The following is a 20,336-nucleotide window of genomic DNA, read 5'->3' on the forward strand; positions in this document are numbered from 1 at the left end:
CTCTGCAGCTGATAAATGTTATCTGCCTCTGCAGGGCAGATTTCATGACTGCGTTGCACTGTTTAAAACCTATCCCTGATCAGCCGTACCCCCTCAATCTTAAATGTTCCCACTTCCCCTTCTCTACTTCCCTGAGGCTAACAGTATCTAGAGTGCTTCATTCAGTGTGCAGAACTGCACAGGGAACGGCTTTCTATCTCCTGTGTCTATCTTCCATGTTCTCAGAGTAAGCAGGTAGGAAGGGGCTCATGGAGTTTGGAAGAGGTAAGGGTGACCTGCTCACCAACTGATGAAACAGAACCATAGCAGGAAAATGGATGAGCCTCCTTAGAGGGAAACCTCTCTGTAAACTGAAATTTGCCAAGCACCAGGGTAGGAGCAGGTCACTTAGGTTACGGGGTGGAGAGTGCGACCCACGGAGTTTCCTTTCCAAGCTTCTCCACTTTCTCACCCCATCCCGATCATCAGACCCTTCTACTAAAGGCGGTCTCTGGAAGACAAATAGTCCATCCTCAGGAAGGTCTCTTCCCAGCTGGGGCCCAGAAGCCACAGGATCAGCAGCTGCAATGCAGGCACCAGAACAAGTAAACAGGGTGGGTCCCTGCCCAGAGACAATTCTGCTGCCCAGGTGCCACCTGGTGGTGATAAGCAGTAAATCAGTACCGGGGGAAAGCCTGGCCATTTGTTAGAGGAAGTACCTAAGGGACGAGAATACCAAGACTTCCTGGATTTGCAATCTGCGTCCACATGTAAACTTCATTTGCCTCCTAGGGGAGGCAGAGGGTTACACGTGGTAACCTAGTTCCTGCCCTCTCTTCAAGATGGAAGGAACAACGGGACTTGAGGAAATTTCCTCTATTATTCCTCAAAAGTTACTGCAAAGTAGTTCTATCATTAGAATTTTATGCCGAGTCTGGAGTCAGACTGCCTGAATAAACTCCTGGCTCCATTCCTTACTAGTTGCAGAACCCTGGGCAGCTGACTCTTGTTAAGCCTGCTCTCTCCTCTACAAAATGGGTTCGATAATAGTACCCATTGTGTCAATGAGGTGATGCATGTAAAGTGCAGGCACAGTGCCTTGGCTTGTATTAATAAGTACTTAGCTATTCCTCTAGAACTCCGCTTATCTCCTGTGCAGCAAGACATGAACTTCTGCGGAGCCCTTCAAACAACTGAAGATATCTATTGGGTCTCCCCTCAGTCTTGTCCGTTTTTTTCCCCCTGCTACCCCACTAGTTTATCAATGGGCCTCTTTAAAAATTACATTTAGAACACACAGTTTAGGTGTGGCTCCACTCAAACAGACATGGTAGAACTGCTCTATTTACAATGCATTTACTACAGTTCTGTTACCCTTATGGAGCTCCTCAAAAGGGGCCTAGAACATAGCAGGCTTTTAATATTTATGAATTGCCCTACTAGGACTGAGACTTTAATTTTTTTTATAATCAACTGGAAGTCCTGTGTTGTTTTCATGTGAATTACTGCTAACCTAGATCTCTGCATCTCTTCCTCAGGCAGGCTCAAGCAATTTTTTAGGGGAGGGTCAATCCAAATTGATCCAAACTGACCTCTTGGATTAATTCAGTGAATCCACATTACAGCACTTTCAGGGTTACTTGGTACTTCGTTGTGTTCTGTTGATAATAGGGCTTTTCATATTTTTATACAAGTTTTCCTTTTCCTTTTTTTTTTTTTTAAACAGAACATAGCCTTTGGGTATGTCACCAGAGACTAGAAGTTTCTCTAAATGCACTGATCAACATTTACGAGGCACAGATGTTGAGTTTTGATTCCACCAAACTCGACTATTAATTGAGCCATGATTACTCTCTTATCTTCTTAGTAGGTGAGAAGCAGGACCGCAGCCCTCCCATCGGGGAACTGGCCTGTTACAGCGGGGCTTCGGATCTGTTAGGGGCTGAGCTGGGCTCACCGCTGGGAAATGGTGTTCTCCTACCGGACACATTCTCACAAAACACCAACATCACACAAGGGCACTCAGTGACGGTGATGAAGTGAGGCAAAAAACAAGATCACACATTTTTGTTTAAACATGAAATATGGTCAGTGTGCAAATCATGAAATAGCAACCATCCCCCTCTCCCAGCTAATGAGCGACTGCTGCTTTGTCACCAATTTCAGCATCACTCTAGTCTGCCCTTTTCCTAGATAAGCTAAAGATACCCAATCACATTAGTGTCTCTACTTCCCTGACAGGACCCAATCCAGAGTCAAGCCCCACTTCCTTGAACCTTCCCCCAAATCACTTAACCAAAGTCCAAGTCCTGAAAGTGCTTTCTAGTACCCCCCTTGCTAGGACACACCATGGGTCCCATGTGCCACGCTTTCTCCACCACTGCAGTGAGCATTAAACCCAGCTTGTTCGACTACAGGTGTATTCCTGGTGGCCTTTAGCTGCCATATGTTAATAAAGAACATACAATGTCTACAGTTTCCCAAATCTACCTCTTCAGAGATACTTGGCAAAGAAAACAGTCAGGATTTGGCTGGGATAACCTCATGTTGGTATCTATGATCACATTTGTCTCTAAATGTTTATAAACCATCTCTTTTAATAATCCAGAATTGTGCCAGAAAAATCAACATTAAGCTTATCAACGTGTGGTTTCTAAAGTCCACAAACAGTATTTCAGTATTTGCCCACTTTTAGTCTTTAGGCTTTTTTTTTTTTAATTTCTTTTTTATAGCCAGCCTTGACTTAGCGCACCATCTCCAACCCCAGGTGTAACCTGAGTGATCAACCAGACAAGAAAGCAAGAGGTAGCAGGAGATATGATGGGGGAAGCACAACTCAGGATCACTTTCTCTACCCCAAACCCACTGTCCCGTCAGACACCTGAGTTGCTTCCCCTACGTCAGCCATGAGCTGAGGAGGAACTGAGGTTTGGCTATGGGGCTCCCTGGCCTTACTGACTCTTAAATGGATTTAAAACCTCTGTGGTTCTATTTGTAGGCAGAGGGAAGAGATGAACACTGAGGCTCGTGTCCCCAGAAGAACTTTCCTTTTCCCAGCACCTCCCAAGCCTTGAAGGCTTAAGGCATTGTAACTGAGGAAGGGATGGGGTAAGAGGGATACTAACTGCCATCAACAACTCAGAGAGCAACTGCCACCTGTCCTACTGTTTGAATAAGGGAAGGATCTGTCAATACATATCCTATTCTCGTTTCCCAGCACAGCCACCCCTCCTTAGTATCTGCCCCCCTAAATGACCCCAGGAGCCCTGGTTACTAAGGTATCCTGGGAATAGTACATGCAGATAGAAACCAGAAACAGATGGGACTATTTTTAAACTAGACTAGGTGGCTCCAATGTTTTCACCCCACAAAGCCCCATTTGGTCTTGTTCTGGGTCCCTACCCTTCACCTAGCCTCAGCCCAACCTTATCCAAGCTATGTGAGGGTGGGGTCTTCACCCCATTTTGGCATGAGATCTATTTACTGCTCCCATCTTCCACACAGAATATCTAAGCAAGTTTTCACTGCCTCCATTTGTTAAAAATAGTTCTTTTTTTATTTCTTTGGAAAGTGGTGGGCCCTGCCCTACGGATCTCCAGGCGAAGCCAAGGTAATGAATGCTCCCCTCATCTTTGGGCTGGAGAACTATGGTCCCCACCTTCCCATGGGCCCAGGAACAGTTCCTGTATTGTCCCAACTCCACTAGGCCCCCAGTTGTCTGAAGGCTCCTATCAGGCCTTCTCTCCTGACCACCCGCTTCCCAATCTTTCCTGGCTTTCCCTCTAGGCAGGGTATTTTTTCTTACAAAGCCAGTGCTGGAACCTGTGCTATGCAGAAGAGAGGACAAGACCAGGATGTCCCCATCTTCCCAACAGGGCATATACAGCCCCTTGGTCAGTCCTTCCTCTATGCTGGCTTCAGTCCTGCACTCCTACGCAAGCCCCCTCTGTGAGGCTTGAAGGAAGATGGACAAGAGGACCCTCATAAAAGGGAGGTGGGAGAAAAGAAACCAGCCCAACCCCTTCTCAGAAGCAAACTCCTTGTAGTCTCTCGTCCTAGTTCTTGAGTGAGCCCTTCAGACAGGGCCTGGGAGGGCTAGGCGAGTGGGTAAGGGCCCCTCGACCCCAGCCCTGGGAGGCTATACCAGGGGAGTGTCCATTAGCCCCATCAGTGTGGCATGGCTGTGATACGCATGCTCTGGGAAGCGATGGGGTAAGTCACCATGGGAGTGGTGGTGTGGCTCATTGTGATTCCTGCCAAGGGCTGGGCCATCGATACAGCCACAGGGGCCACAGGAGCCACAGATACAGCCACAGGAGCCATGGAGACAGGTGGGGGTGCCATTCCCTGGGCAATCGTTTGAGCCAGAGCAGCTGACAATGGCGTGATCTCTGGGTTCAAGTGTGGGGGTGGGGGTGGGGGAGCAGCAGGAGGTGCAGCATTAGTTGGGGGAGCAGCTGGAGCTCCAGTGGGGGCCACCAGTTCTTGCTGGGATACAGGGCGAGGCTGTAGAGCCTGGCTGCTGAGAGTAGTGTGAGTCTGGGCAATGCCATGGTTAAAAGTGGCGACAGTGCCCACGGTGGGGGCCAGAGTCTGCTCTGTCGCTGGTGCAGTCGAGCTCAGGGTCATGACCTTGGCCTGATTGCGGAACTGGGCATTTTGTTCCAGCAGTACCTCATTGGTGGCCAGCAGGTTGCTGACCTGCTTCTTTAGCTCCTCCACCCGCTTCCTGAGCATGGCATTCTCCTCCTCCAGCAGTCTGCACTCCACCCCGCGGGGTGGAGCCAGGCTATATTCATAGGATTCAAAATGGGGGCCATCCGGGGGGCAGCATCCACCTCGCCGGCGCTTGGGGCCTGGCTCATGGTCCTCAAAGCTCCTGTCGGGGAGGTCGTAGATATCGTAGAGGTCATGACGTCGTCCCGGAGGGACGGGGCCTGTTGAGCCACCACCACCACTGCCTCCTCCACCCCGAGCATCAAACTCAAAATCCCGTTGCAGGTGGCGGAACTTGCACTTGGCTCCTCTCTGGCAGTCACCCTTGAGAAAGTCGCGGCAGATAGGGACCTCCTCCTTGCCATTGGGCAGGTCAGCCGGTGAAAGGCCCAGGCCGGCTGCCACTTTCTGCCTCAGCCGCGGGGGAAGCTCTCCTGTCTTCTTATAACCATCCTCATCCTCCTTGGAGCCGTGGATGAATCGGCAGTTTGGGCGGCTACATTCCTTGTTCTGGAAGTCATGGCAGAAGATGAACTCATTTTTGCTCACCCCCAAGTTGGATACCTCACTCATGTCTGGATGGCGATAGCGGCAACGCTTGCCTCGCTTGCACACATTCCTCAGGAAGTCTCTACAGATGGCATCTGAGCTGGCCCCGCCACTGCCTGCCCCTGCCCCACTGGCCTCCTCACTGCCACCGCCTCCAGGGCCTCCACTGCTGCTCCCAGTGCCGTTGGCATAGCTGTCCCGGTCAGGCATCCTGGTCCCCCCCAACTCAGGGCTTTCTTCTTTTTCTTGCCACCCTTGGTGACCACTAGGAAAGAGGAGAACTGTGTCAAACAGGAATCTTCCAGAGAGGCCACATTCTTCCCAGCTATAGAGCAGGCAGTCCAGCAAGAGGCAGGCCAGAGGGACAATGGCTTTGGAGATGGAAAATCTAAGGGATGAGAATTCTGGCTGGACTGGCTGGCTTGTCAGAAGTCCCGCCCGTGTGCACCTGGTCTGGGTCAGAATGATTCACACTAGCCTGGCTAATGGGGGAGGCAGGGAGGGAGGGAGCTGGGGTGAAGCCACCTCATCTCACTAATGATGTTAGGTTAAGGAGGGTACAAGGAGAAAATAGTGTTAGGTTTTATTTCCCCTTCTAGCTGACCTTATTAAAGTCGAGGAAGTGAAATTAAAACTGCTGTCTCAGTGTCTCAATAGGTTAGGAGGAGGCTGGGAAGTGGCCAAGATGGGCTGGTGAGCTTACTAGGGCTCTGGATAATGGGACACTGCAGACAAAACTTCCCTTAACCCCTCTTCTATGGGATCTCAGGTGAGGGCACTGTGAAATATCAGATCTCTAGACCCCAGGAAATCCTAAGTGAAGAGATTGGTGTCACCAGCTTGAGGGCAGTCCCTAAACCTATCATTTTTTAGTATTCTCTCCCATCTCACTACCGCTCTCAACCCATGTGGTCGGCCCCCTCCACTCCAATTCAAGGTAAGAGTTCTACAGCTGGAATCTCCACTTACAGACCCCCCAAAGGACAAAACCATTTGTGGTAAGATCAAGGTGGGAGGAAGGAGTTAATTTCACAGGAACAAGTGACCTTTCTTTCCCCATTCTACACCCCCCTCCTATTCCCCATTAGAAGATCCCACTGACATCAAACCACACCATTCCTCACCCCATAAAGATCCTCTTTATTTATAGACTCTATAAAAGCTTTTTAAGTCTCCTCTTTCCCAAGAGAGCTCTGGAATGTCAGTCTACTGCCCTGGTTCTAGCCCTCCCCTCTCCCCACCCCCAAAAAGACTGGGAGTCCCTGCCACCACGTGTCTGACCTCATAAGCCTTTCTAAGGCAGTGATCAGGCTCCCCCTGCTGTTCAAATAGGAAAACTTCATATTGTTTCCCTTTGAGTATAAGAAAATCTTCCCTGGTTTCTTTGGTCTTCATCTCCCCCCAAGCACCTTCCCCATTGCCTTGATTTGCCTTCAGAGCTTCCTAAAATGAACCAACCAGATCAGAGCCCAGAATTACAGAAGAACCTGTAAAAGAAGAGGGATCCTCTTCTTCCAAAGGGATGTAGTCCCAGGATAGAAGCAATCAAGGAAAAAAGAATGGTAAAAAGGAAGATACAAACTTTTTCTACAAGGGAAATGGCCTGGTGAAAAATAAATACCATCTCTCCAAGCCTGAACCATGTTGCAAATCCCACCAGAGGCAGATAATCAGATATGATACTCCTCCCCACCCAACTCTCCCAGGATAGTTCAATACCTGAGGTAGCTCAGGTGAAGTCCGGGGCTTCTGTGGGTCTCCACCTCCACATCACTGCTGGGTTCTGAACAGGAATAAAAAACAAACAGAGACTTGGGTGGGAGAAGGGGTAAGAACAGAGGACTGTAAGATGTTGGTTACAATAAAGAAGTTTGACAAAATGGCAAGAGCTCTGAGCACTTCCAAGATTTCCTTCAAGCTGAATTTCACCTGTGAAAGGTAGAAGTTGTCAGTAAAAAGAGTAAGAAGATAGAACTAATCTGGAGGGCCTAGGAGGATGGGTTGGAAAACCACCCCTGGGTGAACAAAGGGTGAGGGGTACCGGGCCTCAAGATGAAGGAAGATGTGGGGATCAGAGCCCGGCCTAGGGTTGCGGTTAGTTAACTCCGAATGGGAGCCGTGTAAGGGCAGCGACTGACAATGCAGTGGGATGGCTGATTAGACTTGGAGGCGGTGATTATGACGCTTCGCAACACCCCAGAGTTTGGGGGGAAACTCCTAGGAGTTTCCACAGCAAGTCTTCTAGCTTGCCAGGTTCTGTGCAGTGCGACCGGCACTCAGCCGTGGACTAGACGAATAGGACACTAAGGGAGCACAAGTGAAGCGGGAAGGGGAGACTCCAGGTGACATCAAGCTGCGGGGATGGGCAGGGCTGTGACGTCACGGAGCTGGCGTTTGTTTGCGAAGCGGGGTCAGTCAGAAAAAGGGCTCGGCCCTGGGGCGTGAGAAAGAAACAGCTCGGTCCTGGGGGGCCTTGTGTAGCCCGGCCGAGCCCAGCTGCTGGGCCGGCCCCGACTCCTCCCCTCCGGGCGCGGCCTCCACCTAAGTCTCCCGCCTCCCTCACCTGCCGCCGCCGCCGTAGTTGCTGCTGCCGCCTGCCGGTCCTCTAGCTTCGACAAAGAGCCGCCTACCCTGTCGCCCTTCCGCTTCCTGCGGAAGAAATGACGCTCTAGCCACTAGACCCGGAACTACTCTATGGTGTGCAAAGTACTTGTGCGGCTTGCCGCAGGAAGTTCCCAGCAAGCTTTGCGTGTCACCATAGCAACCCAACCCAATAATACTGTTGGTGCCGAACAGCGGGAACTTTCGGCAACGCAGGCCCAAACAAGAGTAAGAGCGGAATCGCCGTTTGCCCCTAATTTGGCCGCAAACCACCTTGAAATGCGTCCCCTTCCGTGTACTACACCCAATACGGGAAGGGCCACCCAGTTACCTAGCTGTTCCGAGGGCCTGGGAACCAGATGTTGGCCGGCGACAGAGTCACACTCCGGCTTGTAGCCCACGTAGCGTGCTTGACACACTACAGCACGGGGTACTCAAGAGCGCCTGCTGCACTGATCCAGAACCCCCAGCCAATGGAACCATAAAAACCACGTATCAGACAAAACCATTTTTTTTTCTTCAGCTAAGACAGCAGAAGAGATGATTTATTGTACACGTGTTACATTCAGCCACAAATGAAAACAGAATTAGTCCCGAAAGTCACAGGTGCAGGGCAAAGGACCAAAAGGGACTGTTTTGCTATGAACAAGGCGGGTCTTTCAAAGGTGGTCGTTGTGATCACACGGCGATGGGACGGTCTAGATCCATTCAGTCAAGCTCTAGAAAGTAGACCTGCAGTCCAACCACTGGTACCAGCGTCCCTGGCCTCTGGCTTTCCTTATTTCTGCTCCTGTGGCTCCACGGGTGCACAAGCTAGTGGTTTACTTGGACCTCTGCCTCATCTTTCTTCTTTTACGCTTCAGCCTGAAAAGCAGACACGGGAATACATCTCCTGCCCACACACCCAAGTTCAGTCTTTTCCCTCCCATCTTAAAAAAATGTGCATCCGATACCTGGGGTGGCAAAACGAACAAGCACATTGGTCCTATTATCTTGTGTTCAGTCCCTGACCAGTAAAGCCAATACTTAGAACTGTTTTTCACTTAAAGTTCTTTAGATTTCTAAACCAAATGTTCCTCCCACGTTTTGTCCAAGGCACGCTACATTTCCCTCTTCCTGTTTTGGCCGGTCAAGTCTCAACATACCTGCGCATTCGCTTCTTCCTCCACTGGCAAACGATCATAACCAGAGGCAGTGAATAAAACAAGAGATTATTAACTTTAGTAACAGGCTTAGGCAGGGATGTGAAGGGCACTATTTAAAACCTGGGAGGTTCCTGACCAAGTATGAGGGCTCAGTCGCACTAGCCCTATCAATTTGGACTCTCACCCTCACCCGCCGACATAAACCTGAATCCCGCGTTTTTCTACTCCCGCCCTCTCTACCCACAGTACTTACCTACCTCCTCTGCTTCTTTCCAAATTATCCTTCCTCCCCCACTAGCCCTTGGGCACCCCTGAGAACCCAGAGGCTCGGGAACCATGGCGGACTTCCCTTGCCTGGCTATCCCCCCACCCATCACCAATCGCTACGGCCTCAGCTTACTCCCAGGGACTGCTTACCTTGGCTCTCATGGCGCAGAGGTTTCTACAGGTAAAGAGAAAAAGGCTACAGTTAGTTTGCCGCAACGATGGCAAGTGCAGAGATCAGATGTTAATGGATTGTGCACGAAATCCGAACATAGGAAGCAATTACACTCACCCAAGAAGATGGCGCTAAGGCCGAGAGAGCGTCAGCGGCCCGCCTCCAGCTATTTAATAGGGAGCTGTGTCGTCACTTCCGCTGTTTCACTCTTCCCTCCAGGGGCGGGGCTGCCCAAGGAGAGTAACAATGGTTTTCAGCCCCTCAGGAGCCAGACTAAGTGACTGAATTATAAATTCTCTTGGAAACATTTTAAATTTGAGTTACAAGATTCCCCTCCCCAATTTTATTATGAGGACATTGTATTATTTCAACGTGAGCACATATTTCCAGTGTGGGACCGAGAGGTGCAGACGAGCAAATGATAGCGACTTCCGCCTTCCCTCTCACTGCTTCATGGGAGTTGCAGTTTCCTGGGGACACCTCCATTTTATTATGGATAGGTGAGGATCCTACAAAAATTCCTAATTTGTTTTACTGATTTATTTTCTAAATTGCTGTAGGGAGATTCTATCTCGGAACTTACGAAGGTCCTCAGATTACAGAACGTGGGAGGATGTAAAGTGGGGAGTCGAGAAAGCCGTTATACTACAAAGAGACCTTTGTCATTTAGATCAACGCTTTTTCCTTGTCAACTACGTCTTTCCCACAATACCTGAGGCTGAATGTTACAAGGTTCCTGGCCACAATGCATCTTGTTCAGAAAACTTAAGTGATTCTCCCTCTACCTACGGGTGAAGATCAAATCAATGGACAGAGGAAGCAAGATCAGCTGTCTTCTCTAGAGTGAGAATGTTTGGTGTTAAAGAACTTCCCAGTCTTACGATATGGTCAGGTCAGAAGCACTCAGAACTAACATACCCATAGGTTTAGCTATATGAAACTTGACTTAGGAAGGATGAAAAGAATCCTATACCATGCAGACTTGGCTTTACTTTTATAAGAAACTGTAAGGCTTTTTGTGATCATCCTTTTTTCGTTGTTTCTCTTAATAATTTATACAGTAATACTTTACCTTTTTAACTCTGGAAAAAAACGGTTTTTGATTTTTTTACACTTGCGGACGGCCCTTATTCCAAGCTCTTAAGTAGTCTAGTATTGTCCCATCAGAATATAAAAAATTTTCAAGAAAAGCCCCAGCAACATTATATCAAGTCCACCAGGATTTCACCTGTTGATTGCCCACTGCAGTTGACACTTCGTCACAGGTTTGACTGCCATGGATACACACGTACTTGTGTGTTTTAACACATGTACCTGCAGAGTTTTAACATACACACAATACGGTAAATGTATTTTCTCTGCCTGATTTTACTTCCTCTAGCTTACTATAATAGTGTATATAACGCATGTAACATGTGAAATGTGTTAATGGACTGTTATCCTACAGCTTCTGGTTAAAAGTAGGCCATTTAGCTTTGGGGAGTCAAAAGTTATATATGGATTTCCAACTCTGCTAGCACTTTGGTGCCCCTAACCCTCGTGTTGTTCAGGGGTCAACTGTAGTCTATAAGCTCTTATGAAGGGACCTATGTTCAGTTTTACTACAGGATCTCCAGGTCAGCAATGCCTCACATGTGAGAGTCTAATAAATTATCCATCCATCTCAGACTGGCCCTGGAAAATAGTGTAATAATAAAGGCATTCTTCCTGGCTTCCTAAATCAAGATAAACACTTGTATACAGTGCTTTATTTTTTGCAGTACACCTTGTCCTGAACAAACTGTCACCAACAAGGGGTAAGATTTTACTCTCAAAAAATTAAAAACCTTTCATAAAAAGGTAGTCTTAATTCAGAGAACCCAGGATTTAGGTCTTCCCCAGCCCACAGTATTTCTTGTTTTAGAAAGGCAGAATATGGCAATATAGAAAACTAGTTCCAAATGACCATCACTTCAACTGACATTTCCCCCACCTCCATCAAATAAGAGCATACAAAGGCACATGATTATGAGCAAATCCAAATTTATTTTAACGCCATGTCATTTCAACATGTTTAAAAACCTCATAAGTTAGCGGGAGCCCTAGTTCCCTGGGACAGCATGCCAGAGGTACTGAAATTCATCACCTTTCTCTCCAAACCCCTAGCAATTCGTCCAATCCAAGTCCACAGCTTCAAAAAGCCAGGAGTTGTCTCTTCAGTCAGTCTGCTCCTCTGGTTCCTGGTCTTTCTTTCAGGGAGGGAGGTCAAAATATTTCAAACAGGGAACAAAAACCACAGTTGAGCTTCCAGCTCAGGTTTCTAAGATGGAGCAGGGGAATGCACCCCCCCACCATTGACTCCAAAGAAATGGACAAGGTTGAGATGGATTACTCCTTTACAGCTTTGTGAAGACCCCCCCCCCCAAAAAAAAAAGAGTCCTGTGGAACAAAAATGACTAAAGAGATTTACAAATGAGGATCCATTTGATAGATGAGAATCCCTTGGTAAATGCAGGCTCCGGCTCCTGAAAATGAGAGGGGCCTAACCAGACAGTCTGGATCAGAAAAGGAATCTGCCACATGTGAATAAAAACAATCTGAAGAATATAGCTCCTCTCTATTTTGAGGCCTGATAAAATACCTGGGGAGAGTGGGAAAAGAGAGGAACAAGCCCCAACAGATGGGAAAATGCTGACACCAGAGTGGTATAAAAAAATTTCAGCTGAGTTTTTAGTGGTGGTGGCTACTTTAGCCTTCTCCCTGTTCTGTTGTAGGGCCATAAACCTTGACCAAGCAGAGAGTAGTAGAAAAAGGCTAGAAAGAGGGGCTTGAAGACGATGAATTTTGACTCCTGATTTTATTATTCAATTTCTCTTTTCTATTTAAAGTAGTCTTCGGTGGCTGGGAAGCCTGGCCTCCCAAGACCAGAGTCAGTTGGAGCTGGTTGTTGTTGGAAGGGGGTTGGGGTGGGGACAGGGATGGGGGCAGGGAGACCCTGCTCTGTTGGCGGTCCTGGGTGGAGAAGACGAACTGCACTTCACAGAGCCTGGGGTGTGGTGGGAGAGGGATGAGGCAGGAGCAGCAAGCTGGGGAGATGGGACCCACCTCAGTCCCCAGCTTCATTCTCTTCTAATGTTTCCCCACTGGTGGCATTCTCTGCAGTCTTGGAGGCCTATATTCATGGAAGGGAGAGGAAGACTTCTCAGTTTCCAACTACTTGCAATAGTATCTGGGAGACCAAGGACAAAAATATCCTAATGCTCTAGGTCAGGGCTGAGGTGGGGGGGGGGGTAAGGATACAGAAATATGAATGCCCACCACAACCCAGGAAAGTAGACTAAAGAGGGGTCAGGTTCACTCTGCCAGAGAGCGAAGATCATAACACACCTTCTTTTTTTTCTTTTTCTGGGTTTTCCGACTTGCAGAACTCTGGAGGAGGGCCTGAAAAATGGGAAAAAGAAGGAAAACAAACTTTAAGCAATATAGAGGAAACATGAAGTGTCACTCTCAGTATCATAGCTCTTTTCAGGGCTTTGCTGACAACATCCTCACGCCTAGGACTAAGGTGCCATACGCTCCCACTTTCCATCACACACTGACCTTTAGCTCTGCATCCTGGACCTCCATCTCAGACTTGTAGAGGTCAGGTTCAAAGGGACCACTGGTTATCCTCATGGGGCCATTGGGCATGAGCAGGACTGTAAATTTAAACTGGGCAACAAATTCACCTACAGGAGAAAGACTGGGTTTTGGTAAAATGCCCCCCACCAGACAGAGGGGACCCTAATCACGGGCTCTAAAGGAAACACTCTTCTTAGAACTCACCCTCCTTCTCATAGAGAACATTAAATGGCTGCAGCAGTTCATGTTTGGCACACTCCACCACACCCATCCGGGCTTTCTTCTCATCTTCAAATGCTCTGGGTGGCGGAAGACAAATTCGGGTATCCTTAACCCCCTCTATCAAGTCTTACCATTTTCCTTATGTTTTTAAGTAGCTCCTACCCTCCGGCAGAAATCATGCTTAGGACTGCTCTTTCACATCAGCTTCAATGAGAGGGCAGTGGGCCGAGGGAGAGAAGGCATGCACGCGGGCTGGAGCTGCAAGTCCAGGCAGGGGCGGGGTGGGAGGGGGTTGCACTGGGAGAAGGAACAGTGTTCCTGGGTGTGTGGTCTATGAGTCAGACTGGTTCCAAGGCCTCTTTCTGCTAAGTGCAGTCGTAGTACCTTAAAGTAAATGGCATGGCATCAAAACGCCTTTCAACCTCACTGAAGAAGGCACGTGAAGTTTTCATTTTCAGGCCATACTGCTTAGAAGGGTCTCGTTTGTAAATGGTGGTCCTCTGTCCTGCATCCTTGGCCTAAAACAGTATGAAGTTAGGTCACGTTTGGTCTGGCGCTCTTAGGACACACCTCAGTCGCCCCTCTTCGCCAGCGCTGGCACTCTCCTCACCTTGCCCTCTCCTGAGCTGACGAGAACATCCACGGCATATACTTCGTGTACCTCAAATTCTGCTTTTTCATGGTCCTTCCTAAAAGAAATAAAAAGGGAATCATAAAAACAATGAGTAGTTCCCGGAGTCTAAAGCAGATGGCAGACACGATGAGGCTGGGAGTATGGAAGAAAACATTCACGACTAGTCTCAGCTGGTGGAAGGCGAAGGGTGGAATTGGCACCTACTTCTGCTGGTCTGTGGGATTCTGGATAATGGTTTTCTCTCCATCGATAACATGCTGCTTCAACTGATGTGACAACATACCTGTAGACAGGACAAAGCCATCTAGAATCCCAAGAGGTTTCCAAATCCACCCACCTACGTTGTTTGATGGGGCAGGCAACGAGGGAAAAATGCCTGGCTACGAAAACTCACAGTAGTAAGGGTTTTGGCTTAGACTGTGCTAGAGCCAGGATGGATCCTCAAAGGAACAAAATCCTTAGTTGAACTAAATTAGAGCCTCAACCCTGTTATCTGAGGTCTCACCTTCTATTGGTGTGCAATTAAACGAGTGGGCAACTTTGTTCCAGGCTTCCGTCACTTGCGTGTTCTAGAAGTACAAGATCAAACACAGGTGAGGTGCACCAGGGCCGAGGAGCTCTCTCCCACGAGAATGAAAAGCACAGAAGAACTGAGAACCCCACACCCTCCATCAAGAGCAACAAGGCTCCTTGGGCTTTCGCTTCATAGTCCTACTAGCCCCACAGCCTAGAATACCCTACGTTCGCATTTTACAGGGCGCTCTCACAGACGGCCTGACTAGACCGCGGTTCTTAAAGGTCAACGGGGCAGATCTACATTCCATATCCCGATTTAGAAGACGTAGAAACGGAGGCTCAGAAAGGTTAAGAAATTTGCCCAGGGGTAAGCCAGTCAACTGAAAGAAACTGGAATAAACGGGTTTTCTGGTGATAAATCCAGTGTTTATTCCACACTCTCTGTTGAGAGGGGACAACAAGCTCTGATTTTCCCCTTTTTACCTCTTTCAAATATGATCTGATCCCCATCTATCTCATTTGTTTCATTAAACAAAATGAAAAAGAGAATAATCACAACTAATATTATTAAACTATGTGTCAGGTACTTTACAAGGATCATCTCAATTGTCACAACCACCCCTGAGACAATAAGGGGCAATTTTATTTTTCCCATTTTGCAGATGAGGAAATCCGAATTCAAAGTTATTTTTAAACAGGAAGGGGTGGCAACAGGGCAAGAACCCAGAAATTCTTTTTTTTTTTTTTTTAAGATTTTATTTATTTATTTGACAGAGACAGCCAGCGAGAGAGGGAACAGAAGCAGGGGGAGTGGGAGAGGAAGAAGCAGGCTCATAGCGGAGGAGCCTGATGTGGGGCTCGATCCCATAACGCTGGGATCACGCCCTGAGCTGAAGGCATACGCTTAACCGCTGTGCCACCCAGGCGCCCCAGAACCCAGAAATTCTGATGTATGTCATAACTATACAATAGCCACTATACACTACTACCTTCCAGTGGAGACACACAGTAGGTAGTACATAAAAAATAAAAATAATCAATGTGCAAAGTAATTATAGGCAACACAAGTGCTTACTGTGTGCCGGGCACTGTTCAAAGTGCTCCGTAACAGCTCTGTGAAGCAGGTATCATTATAAGGAAACCGAGACAGAGGTTTAAGTAAAAATGATGGAACCGAGTAACAACGGGGATGCAGTACAAACTGATTAAAAGGATGAAGAACAAGAGAGCACAGGGGAAAAAAGGGGGGAAGCTTTAAGTACTGAACAGGACCCTGGAGAATGAAGAGTTAGAAAAAATGTCTCCACTCATAATCTAAGATGTAAAATTGTATTAATTCATGACAGTTCATGAACCCTGCGCTTCTTAATATCATCTTGCAAGCACAGAACTAACTTTTGGCCTCTCTCTGCCACCAGTATTCGGGTATTATGATTTCTGTTTCATAAGCTTTTAAAGTTGTGTGTTTTGGGGGTAACTGGCCGGCTCAGTTGGAAGGGCGACTCTTGATCCTGGGGATGTGAGTTTGAAGCCCATGTTGGGTGTAGAGACTACTTAAGTAATTAAGTTAGGGAAAAAAGTTTTTGTTTTCCACATTTAAAGAAAAAAAAAGATTTCATTTATTTATTTGTCGGAGAGAGAGGGAGAGAGAGAGAGGGACACGGAACAAGCAGGGGGAGCGGCAGGCAGAGGGAGAAGCAGGCTCCCAACTGAGCAGACAGCCTGATGTTGGGCTCGATCCCAGGACCCTGGGACCATGACCTGAGCCAAAGGCAGCTGCTTAACCGACTGAGCCACCCAGACGTCCCTGTTTTTTACGTGTGTTTTACTGTAAGTGATACACGTCAAATTATTTAGAAAAAGATGCACATCCAAACATGAGTAAGGAAGGATCTCTAGGCTCTGTGAAGAAAGGACCATATATCCCCATACACTCAGCACGGAACTTATCTATGATAGGTACTGAGAGTTAACTGCTGTTTAGCTAACTGCCTCTTCTCTTTCAGAAATCCCATTCTGAGATGCAGCTAACTTTAAAGAGCTGTCTGTATTAGGGGCACCTGGCTGGCTCACTCAGTAGAGCATGCGACTCTTGATCTCAGGGTTGTGAGTTCAAGCCCCACCTTGGGTAAAGAGCTTACTTTAAAACAAAACAAAACAAAAAAGCTGTTTTATAAGGGGGCTGCAGAAGCTGGCAATTCAATACAGAACAGCTACAGATGACTAACGCATCCTTGGCTCTATCACCTTTGGAGCTGGACTAAATGGCTTACCTGGTTTCCAGGTTTGACCAGGCGTAGGGCAGCTTCAGCACAAAGGTGAGCTGCCTTAATCACATCTGCTTTCCGCCCTGTTACTTGGGTCCCCTGCAGATAAGGAAATGCAGTCAGTGCCTTTCGGGAAAGCACTTTAACTCAACTGGTCACTATGCAAGGCCAGCCAACGAGCCGGAGAGAAAACAGTTTTCTCCTTTTATTTCTCTTGGGACTCTCTCAAAACGTACTTGGTGGGCAGCAGCTTATTCCCCTCCACTCCCCACAGGTGGACCAGAGTTCAAAGCAGGCCACCCACCTGAGCTACATCAACCACGAAAGTGTGAGCCACATTAGCGATGAAGCCATCCACGTGGACCCCGAGGTCACTGAAAGGCAAGAGTAAGCACAGCATTAGCGACTAGCACTATGCAAATGCTTAGGAAAAAGACGAGTACTCTAAAATGGCTTAAGCTTACATTTTTACCAAGTCACCTTCCTTGAGAATATAGTCCTGGTCGCTCTTCAAAGGGGAGAAGTGACATACACAGTTATTTACTGAAATGCTGGTGGGAAAGGCAATACCTGTAAAGAGACAATCATCAGCCTTACTGCCTTGCTGTCTCTCTTGCCCAGTCTCTCTTGGGAGCCCTGTTGCCCCTCAGAAAAATGGAGGGATTTTCTTCAGGGTCTTGCCTGTTTAATCAGTTTGGACTGGGTAGGAAACTGCTTGCATCCCACCTGCCATTCCAAATTTCCAATATCTCAACCACAGCTCGGGTGGGGTTACATCATTACAACAAAACAAACAGGACTGAGTAAGGGTCAAACTTGGGGAATTGGTGGGGGATTGTTTTTTTACCTTTCTTCATTTCTTTTTCTTTCTTGAAAATTTTCCCTGTCTCTTCCATAATCATGGCATCACCTTTCTCACACAGGCTCAGTACCGACACACCTGAGCAGGATGCTTCCACCAAAGACCGAAGTACCCCTGGGGACAGAATCCCACCATGTCAGCCCTGCAAGTGTTGTCTAAGTTACCATCCAAACAATACCTAGAAGTTAAGAGTTTCTAATATTCCCTAGTGCCACTGCCCAAAGGTTGAAAGAGTGAACAAGTTTTGCCTCTTGGAATATACCTACCTATAATCACTAAATTTCTGCCTTCCTTCTCCTAAAATAAGAAAGTCAACACACCCTTCCCTCCCTATAGACTGTGACAACTGGACAAAACACCATCTGTCTCTCTAGTCAAGGGAGACTTTTCAAAGATACCTGTGGTATGGTAAGACAGTTACCAAGTTCAAGAGGGTTCTCACCAACGTAACCAACATACATGCAAAGCAGACTAGAAGAAATTTATAGGCGTCAGGAACAACAGGAAGGTAGACACAGAACTGCTGACTCGAAGCTGATGCATTGTTAAATGCTACCTTCTATCCTTCTCAGACACCCCAATTAGATGTTAGTAATCTCAATCTGTGTAAACTTATTTCCTCATCAACCAGTGTATAAACCAAGGGACTTAATCTAAGTTTCCTGGGCTTCAACAGGTTCATGGCTTACAGCTCTCAGCCCATCTCAAAGAGGTGTAAGACCCGAAAAAGTTTCAAACTGGTATCTGGGATCACGAGTGATCTGGGATCACAAGTGCCTCAGAAGTTAAGCTGCAAGGGAAATAATTTTTTTCTGATTCAAACCACTAAGACTAAAAAGTACTCCAAATGGGGGTACTACAGTAAATGTTATAAAGCACTGTTCTGTTCACTGGAAGTCCTCTCCACGGCCTTCCCTGAACTACAAGTTTGATTTTTGTGATCTAGGTTTTGGTGAATCAAAGTGTGAAAAACTCAGGTTTTCAGCCATAGAACTAAAGGGATCTTAAATACCTATCTTTACTGTCAAAACCATTTAAAAGCCCAAACCCAAGCATCTTCTGTCCCCCTAACTGGGTATTAAAGTGAAAAGATGAACTGGAAAGAGAAAATAGAAAGTGAGACATCTGCCTGGATTGGCAGGCAGCTGCTGAGAAAGTAAGACCACAGGCGTAATAAGAATGACTTCTGAGATCCTAAACTCAGCCCCCCCGCCTTTCAGTACTATTCACAAGACTGCCTAGTTGGGGTGAGAACCTCAAAAGACTCCTAGAGTTGTCAAGCCCCAGAGAACAATCAAACGTGACGGCTAACTAAGGCTATCTGCACAGATTGTTGGTAGTAATGAGTAACTTCAAGGAAAGCCAGATATATCTCCAAGACTTGGGTTAGGATCTCCAGGGGTGCCCTCCAACGGTCCCTGAGCTGGCCCAAGAGTAGAAAGGGGCCCCCACCAGCGAAGGAGTTGAAGTAAAAACCGAAAGACTCCAGCAAAGCACGTGGTAGGGAAGCTAGTGTCAGGGACGGTAGCAGAGGAAGAAGGGAGCCCGCGATCCGCATGGGAACCCGGCGACACGTGCCGGCAGGGCCCCTGACGCCGGGGAGCCAAAACAAAATAGAGGGGCGCTTCCGTCGCCAACAGCTGGGTGCTTCCTTTTCGAGGTGGCCTCGCCGCTGCCAGAATCAGAGGAGGCAGGGATCCGGACCCAAGGGTGAGGGGCTGAAGATGCGCCCTGACTCCTGATTAACGGCCTAAGGTCCAAGCCGGCTGGGGGCCCCGCTCTGCGCTCCACCCGGTCGTGGGCCCGCACCTCCCCGGACTCCAGCCCAGGCCTGGCGGCTCAGGTCCCAGGCGCAACACGGAGTCTTCCCACCACGCCACCCCCAGCGGACCGGAGCGGGGCCCTCAGTAGCTCACTCTGCATGACCCCGCCGCTCCAGCCCCTCCGGAGCCAGCCCAGCACCGTCCCCTTTGCCTCCCCCTCTCAGCCTCGATCTCCGGACCCCCGAGGCCCGCACTCACGGTTGGCGATGTCGCCCCCCATCTTATACTTGGTCACGACCAGGTCCTCGGCGATAGTTTGTTCCTGCTGCTCGTCCTCGCCCGACATCTTCCCACCACCACCACCACTGCAGCCTCGTTCCCCCTGAGCCGCCGCCTCTGTCTCCCTTCCCAGCCACAGGCTGTGGCTAGAACCCCTTCGATCCGCGAGGAGAGCGCGAGCGAAAGCGCGAGCTTGCAAGGGAGCGGGCGGGCGGGCGAGAGCGAGAAGCTGCGAGCGCGCGGGCTGAGGCGCAAGGCACGCTGGGACAACGAGTCCTTTCTACAGCCCGCCTCTAGCCGACCTTGCGGACTCTTGAACTACAATTCCCAGCCCGCCTTTCGCGCTCCTAAGCCAGGCCCTGGGGCCTTGCCCTCCGAGGGCCTCGCACGCCGGAATCGCCGAGCACGCTGGGAAGGGTCAGGCTCCGGCGGGAAGGCGGAGCCGTTGGCGAGCCTGAGGGGAAGCGTGGTGTCTCCCGGAAAAACCACATCCACCAGGAGCACTGAGCGAGAAGCCGTAATAGAGAGGGGCGGGCTAAAGGGAGAAGGGGCGGAGCTACGGCGGGGCCCTGGGAGTAGAGGCAGCTGGGCAGGGTGGAGCAGGGTGGAGCAGGGTGGAGCCTCGGCGATGGGGGACTGACTGCTGTAAGGGCGGGGAGGCTGGGTGCGCCCTTCCCCGGATCCCCGGAGCGGCTGGCGGGACCTGCCCAGCCGGTCCAATCATCCTCCGACGTTGGCAGCACGGGGACCGGCAAGAGCGGCGT

The 20,336-nt window shown here is 48.8% G+C and overlaps 2 protein-coding genes and 1 long non-coding RNA gene across 5 annotated transcripts; all 3 read right to left on the bottom strand.

Moving 5' to 3' along the window:
• Positions 1-2,556: 2,556 nt before the first annotated feature.
• ZC3H10 (zinc finger CCCH-type containing 10) lies at positions 2,557-7,884 on the bottom strand. Of its 2 annotated transcripts, XM_045789901.2 has the most exons (3): positions 7,808-7,884; positions 6,964-7,027; positions 2,557-5,509 (listed from the first exon to the last, which is right to left on the bottom strand). In XM_045789901.2, the coding sequence occupies exon 3, from the start codon at positions 5,452-5,454 to the stop codon at positions 4,147-4,149; it is 1,308 nt and encodes a 435-aa protein (XP_045645857.2). In that variant the 5' UTR covers positions 5,455-5,509; positions 6,964-7,027; positions 7,808-7,884; the 3' UTR covers positions 2,557-4,146. The 2 variants fall into 2 exon arrangements, with proteins under 2 accessions (XP_045645857.2, XP_087725202.1); XM_087869076.1 differs by lacking the exons at positions 6,964-7,027; positions 7,808-7,884 and adding an exon at positions 6,526-6,939.
• Positions 7,885-8,351: 467 nt separating this feature from the next.
• Positions 8,352-9,561, bottom strand: LOC123787311 (uncharacterized). 2 transcript variants are annotated; one of them, XR_006778142.2, is made up of 4 exons: positions 9,547-9,561; positions 9,408-9,432; positions 8,991-9,013; positions 8,352-8,709 (listed from the first exon to the last, which is right to left on the bottom strand). It is a non-coding gene; the product is annotated as an uncharacterized LOC123787311 (long non-coding RNA). The 2 variants fall into 2 exon arrangements; XR_015727222.1 differs by having other exon boundaries at positions 9,408-9,561.
• A 1,873-nt stretch (positions 9,562-11,434) lies between these two features.
• PA2G4 (proliferation-associated 2G4) lies at positions 11,435-19,807 on the bottom strand. The gene is made up of 13 exons (XM_045789903.2): positions 19,552-19,807; positions 17,516-17,644; positions 17,133-17,238; positions 16,973-17,042; positions 16,675-16,767; positions 14,391-14,454; positions 14,090-14,168; positions 13,862-13,940; positions 13,636-13,769; positions 13,234-13,328; positions 13,009-13,136; positions 12,796-12,849; positions 11,435-12,580 (listed from the first exon to the last, which is right to left on the bottom strand). Exons 1-13 carry the CDS (start codon positions 19,637-19,639, stop codon positions 12,515-12,517), a joined length of 1,185 nt encoding a protein of 394 aa, XP_045645859.1. The 5' UTR covers positions 19,640-19,807; the 3' UTR covers positions 11,435-12,514.
• Between the last annotated feature and the right edge of the window lie 529 nt (positions 19,808-20,336).

Source organism: Ursus americanus, chromosome 17 (assembly GCF_024610735.1).
Source record: "Ursus americanus isolate L20-20 chromosome 17, mUrsAme1.1.p, whole genome shotgun sequence".
NCBI classification, from domain to species: Eukaryota; Metazoa; Chordata; class Mammalia; order Carnivora; family Ursidae; genus Ursus; species Ursus americanus.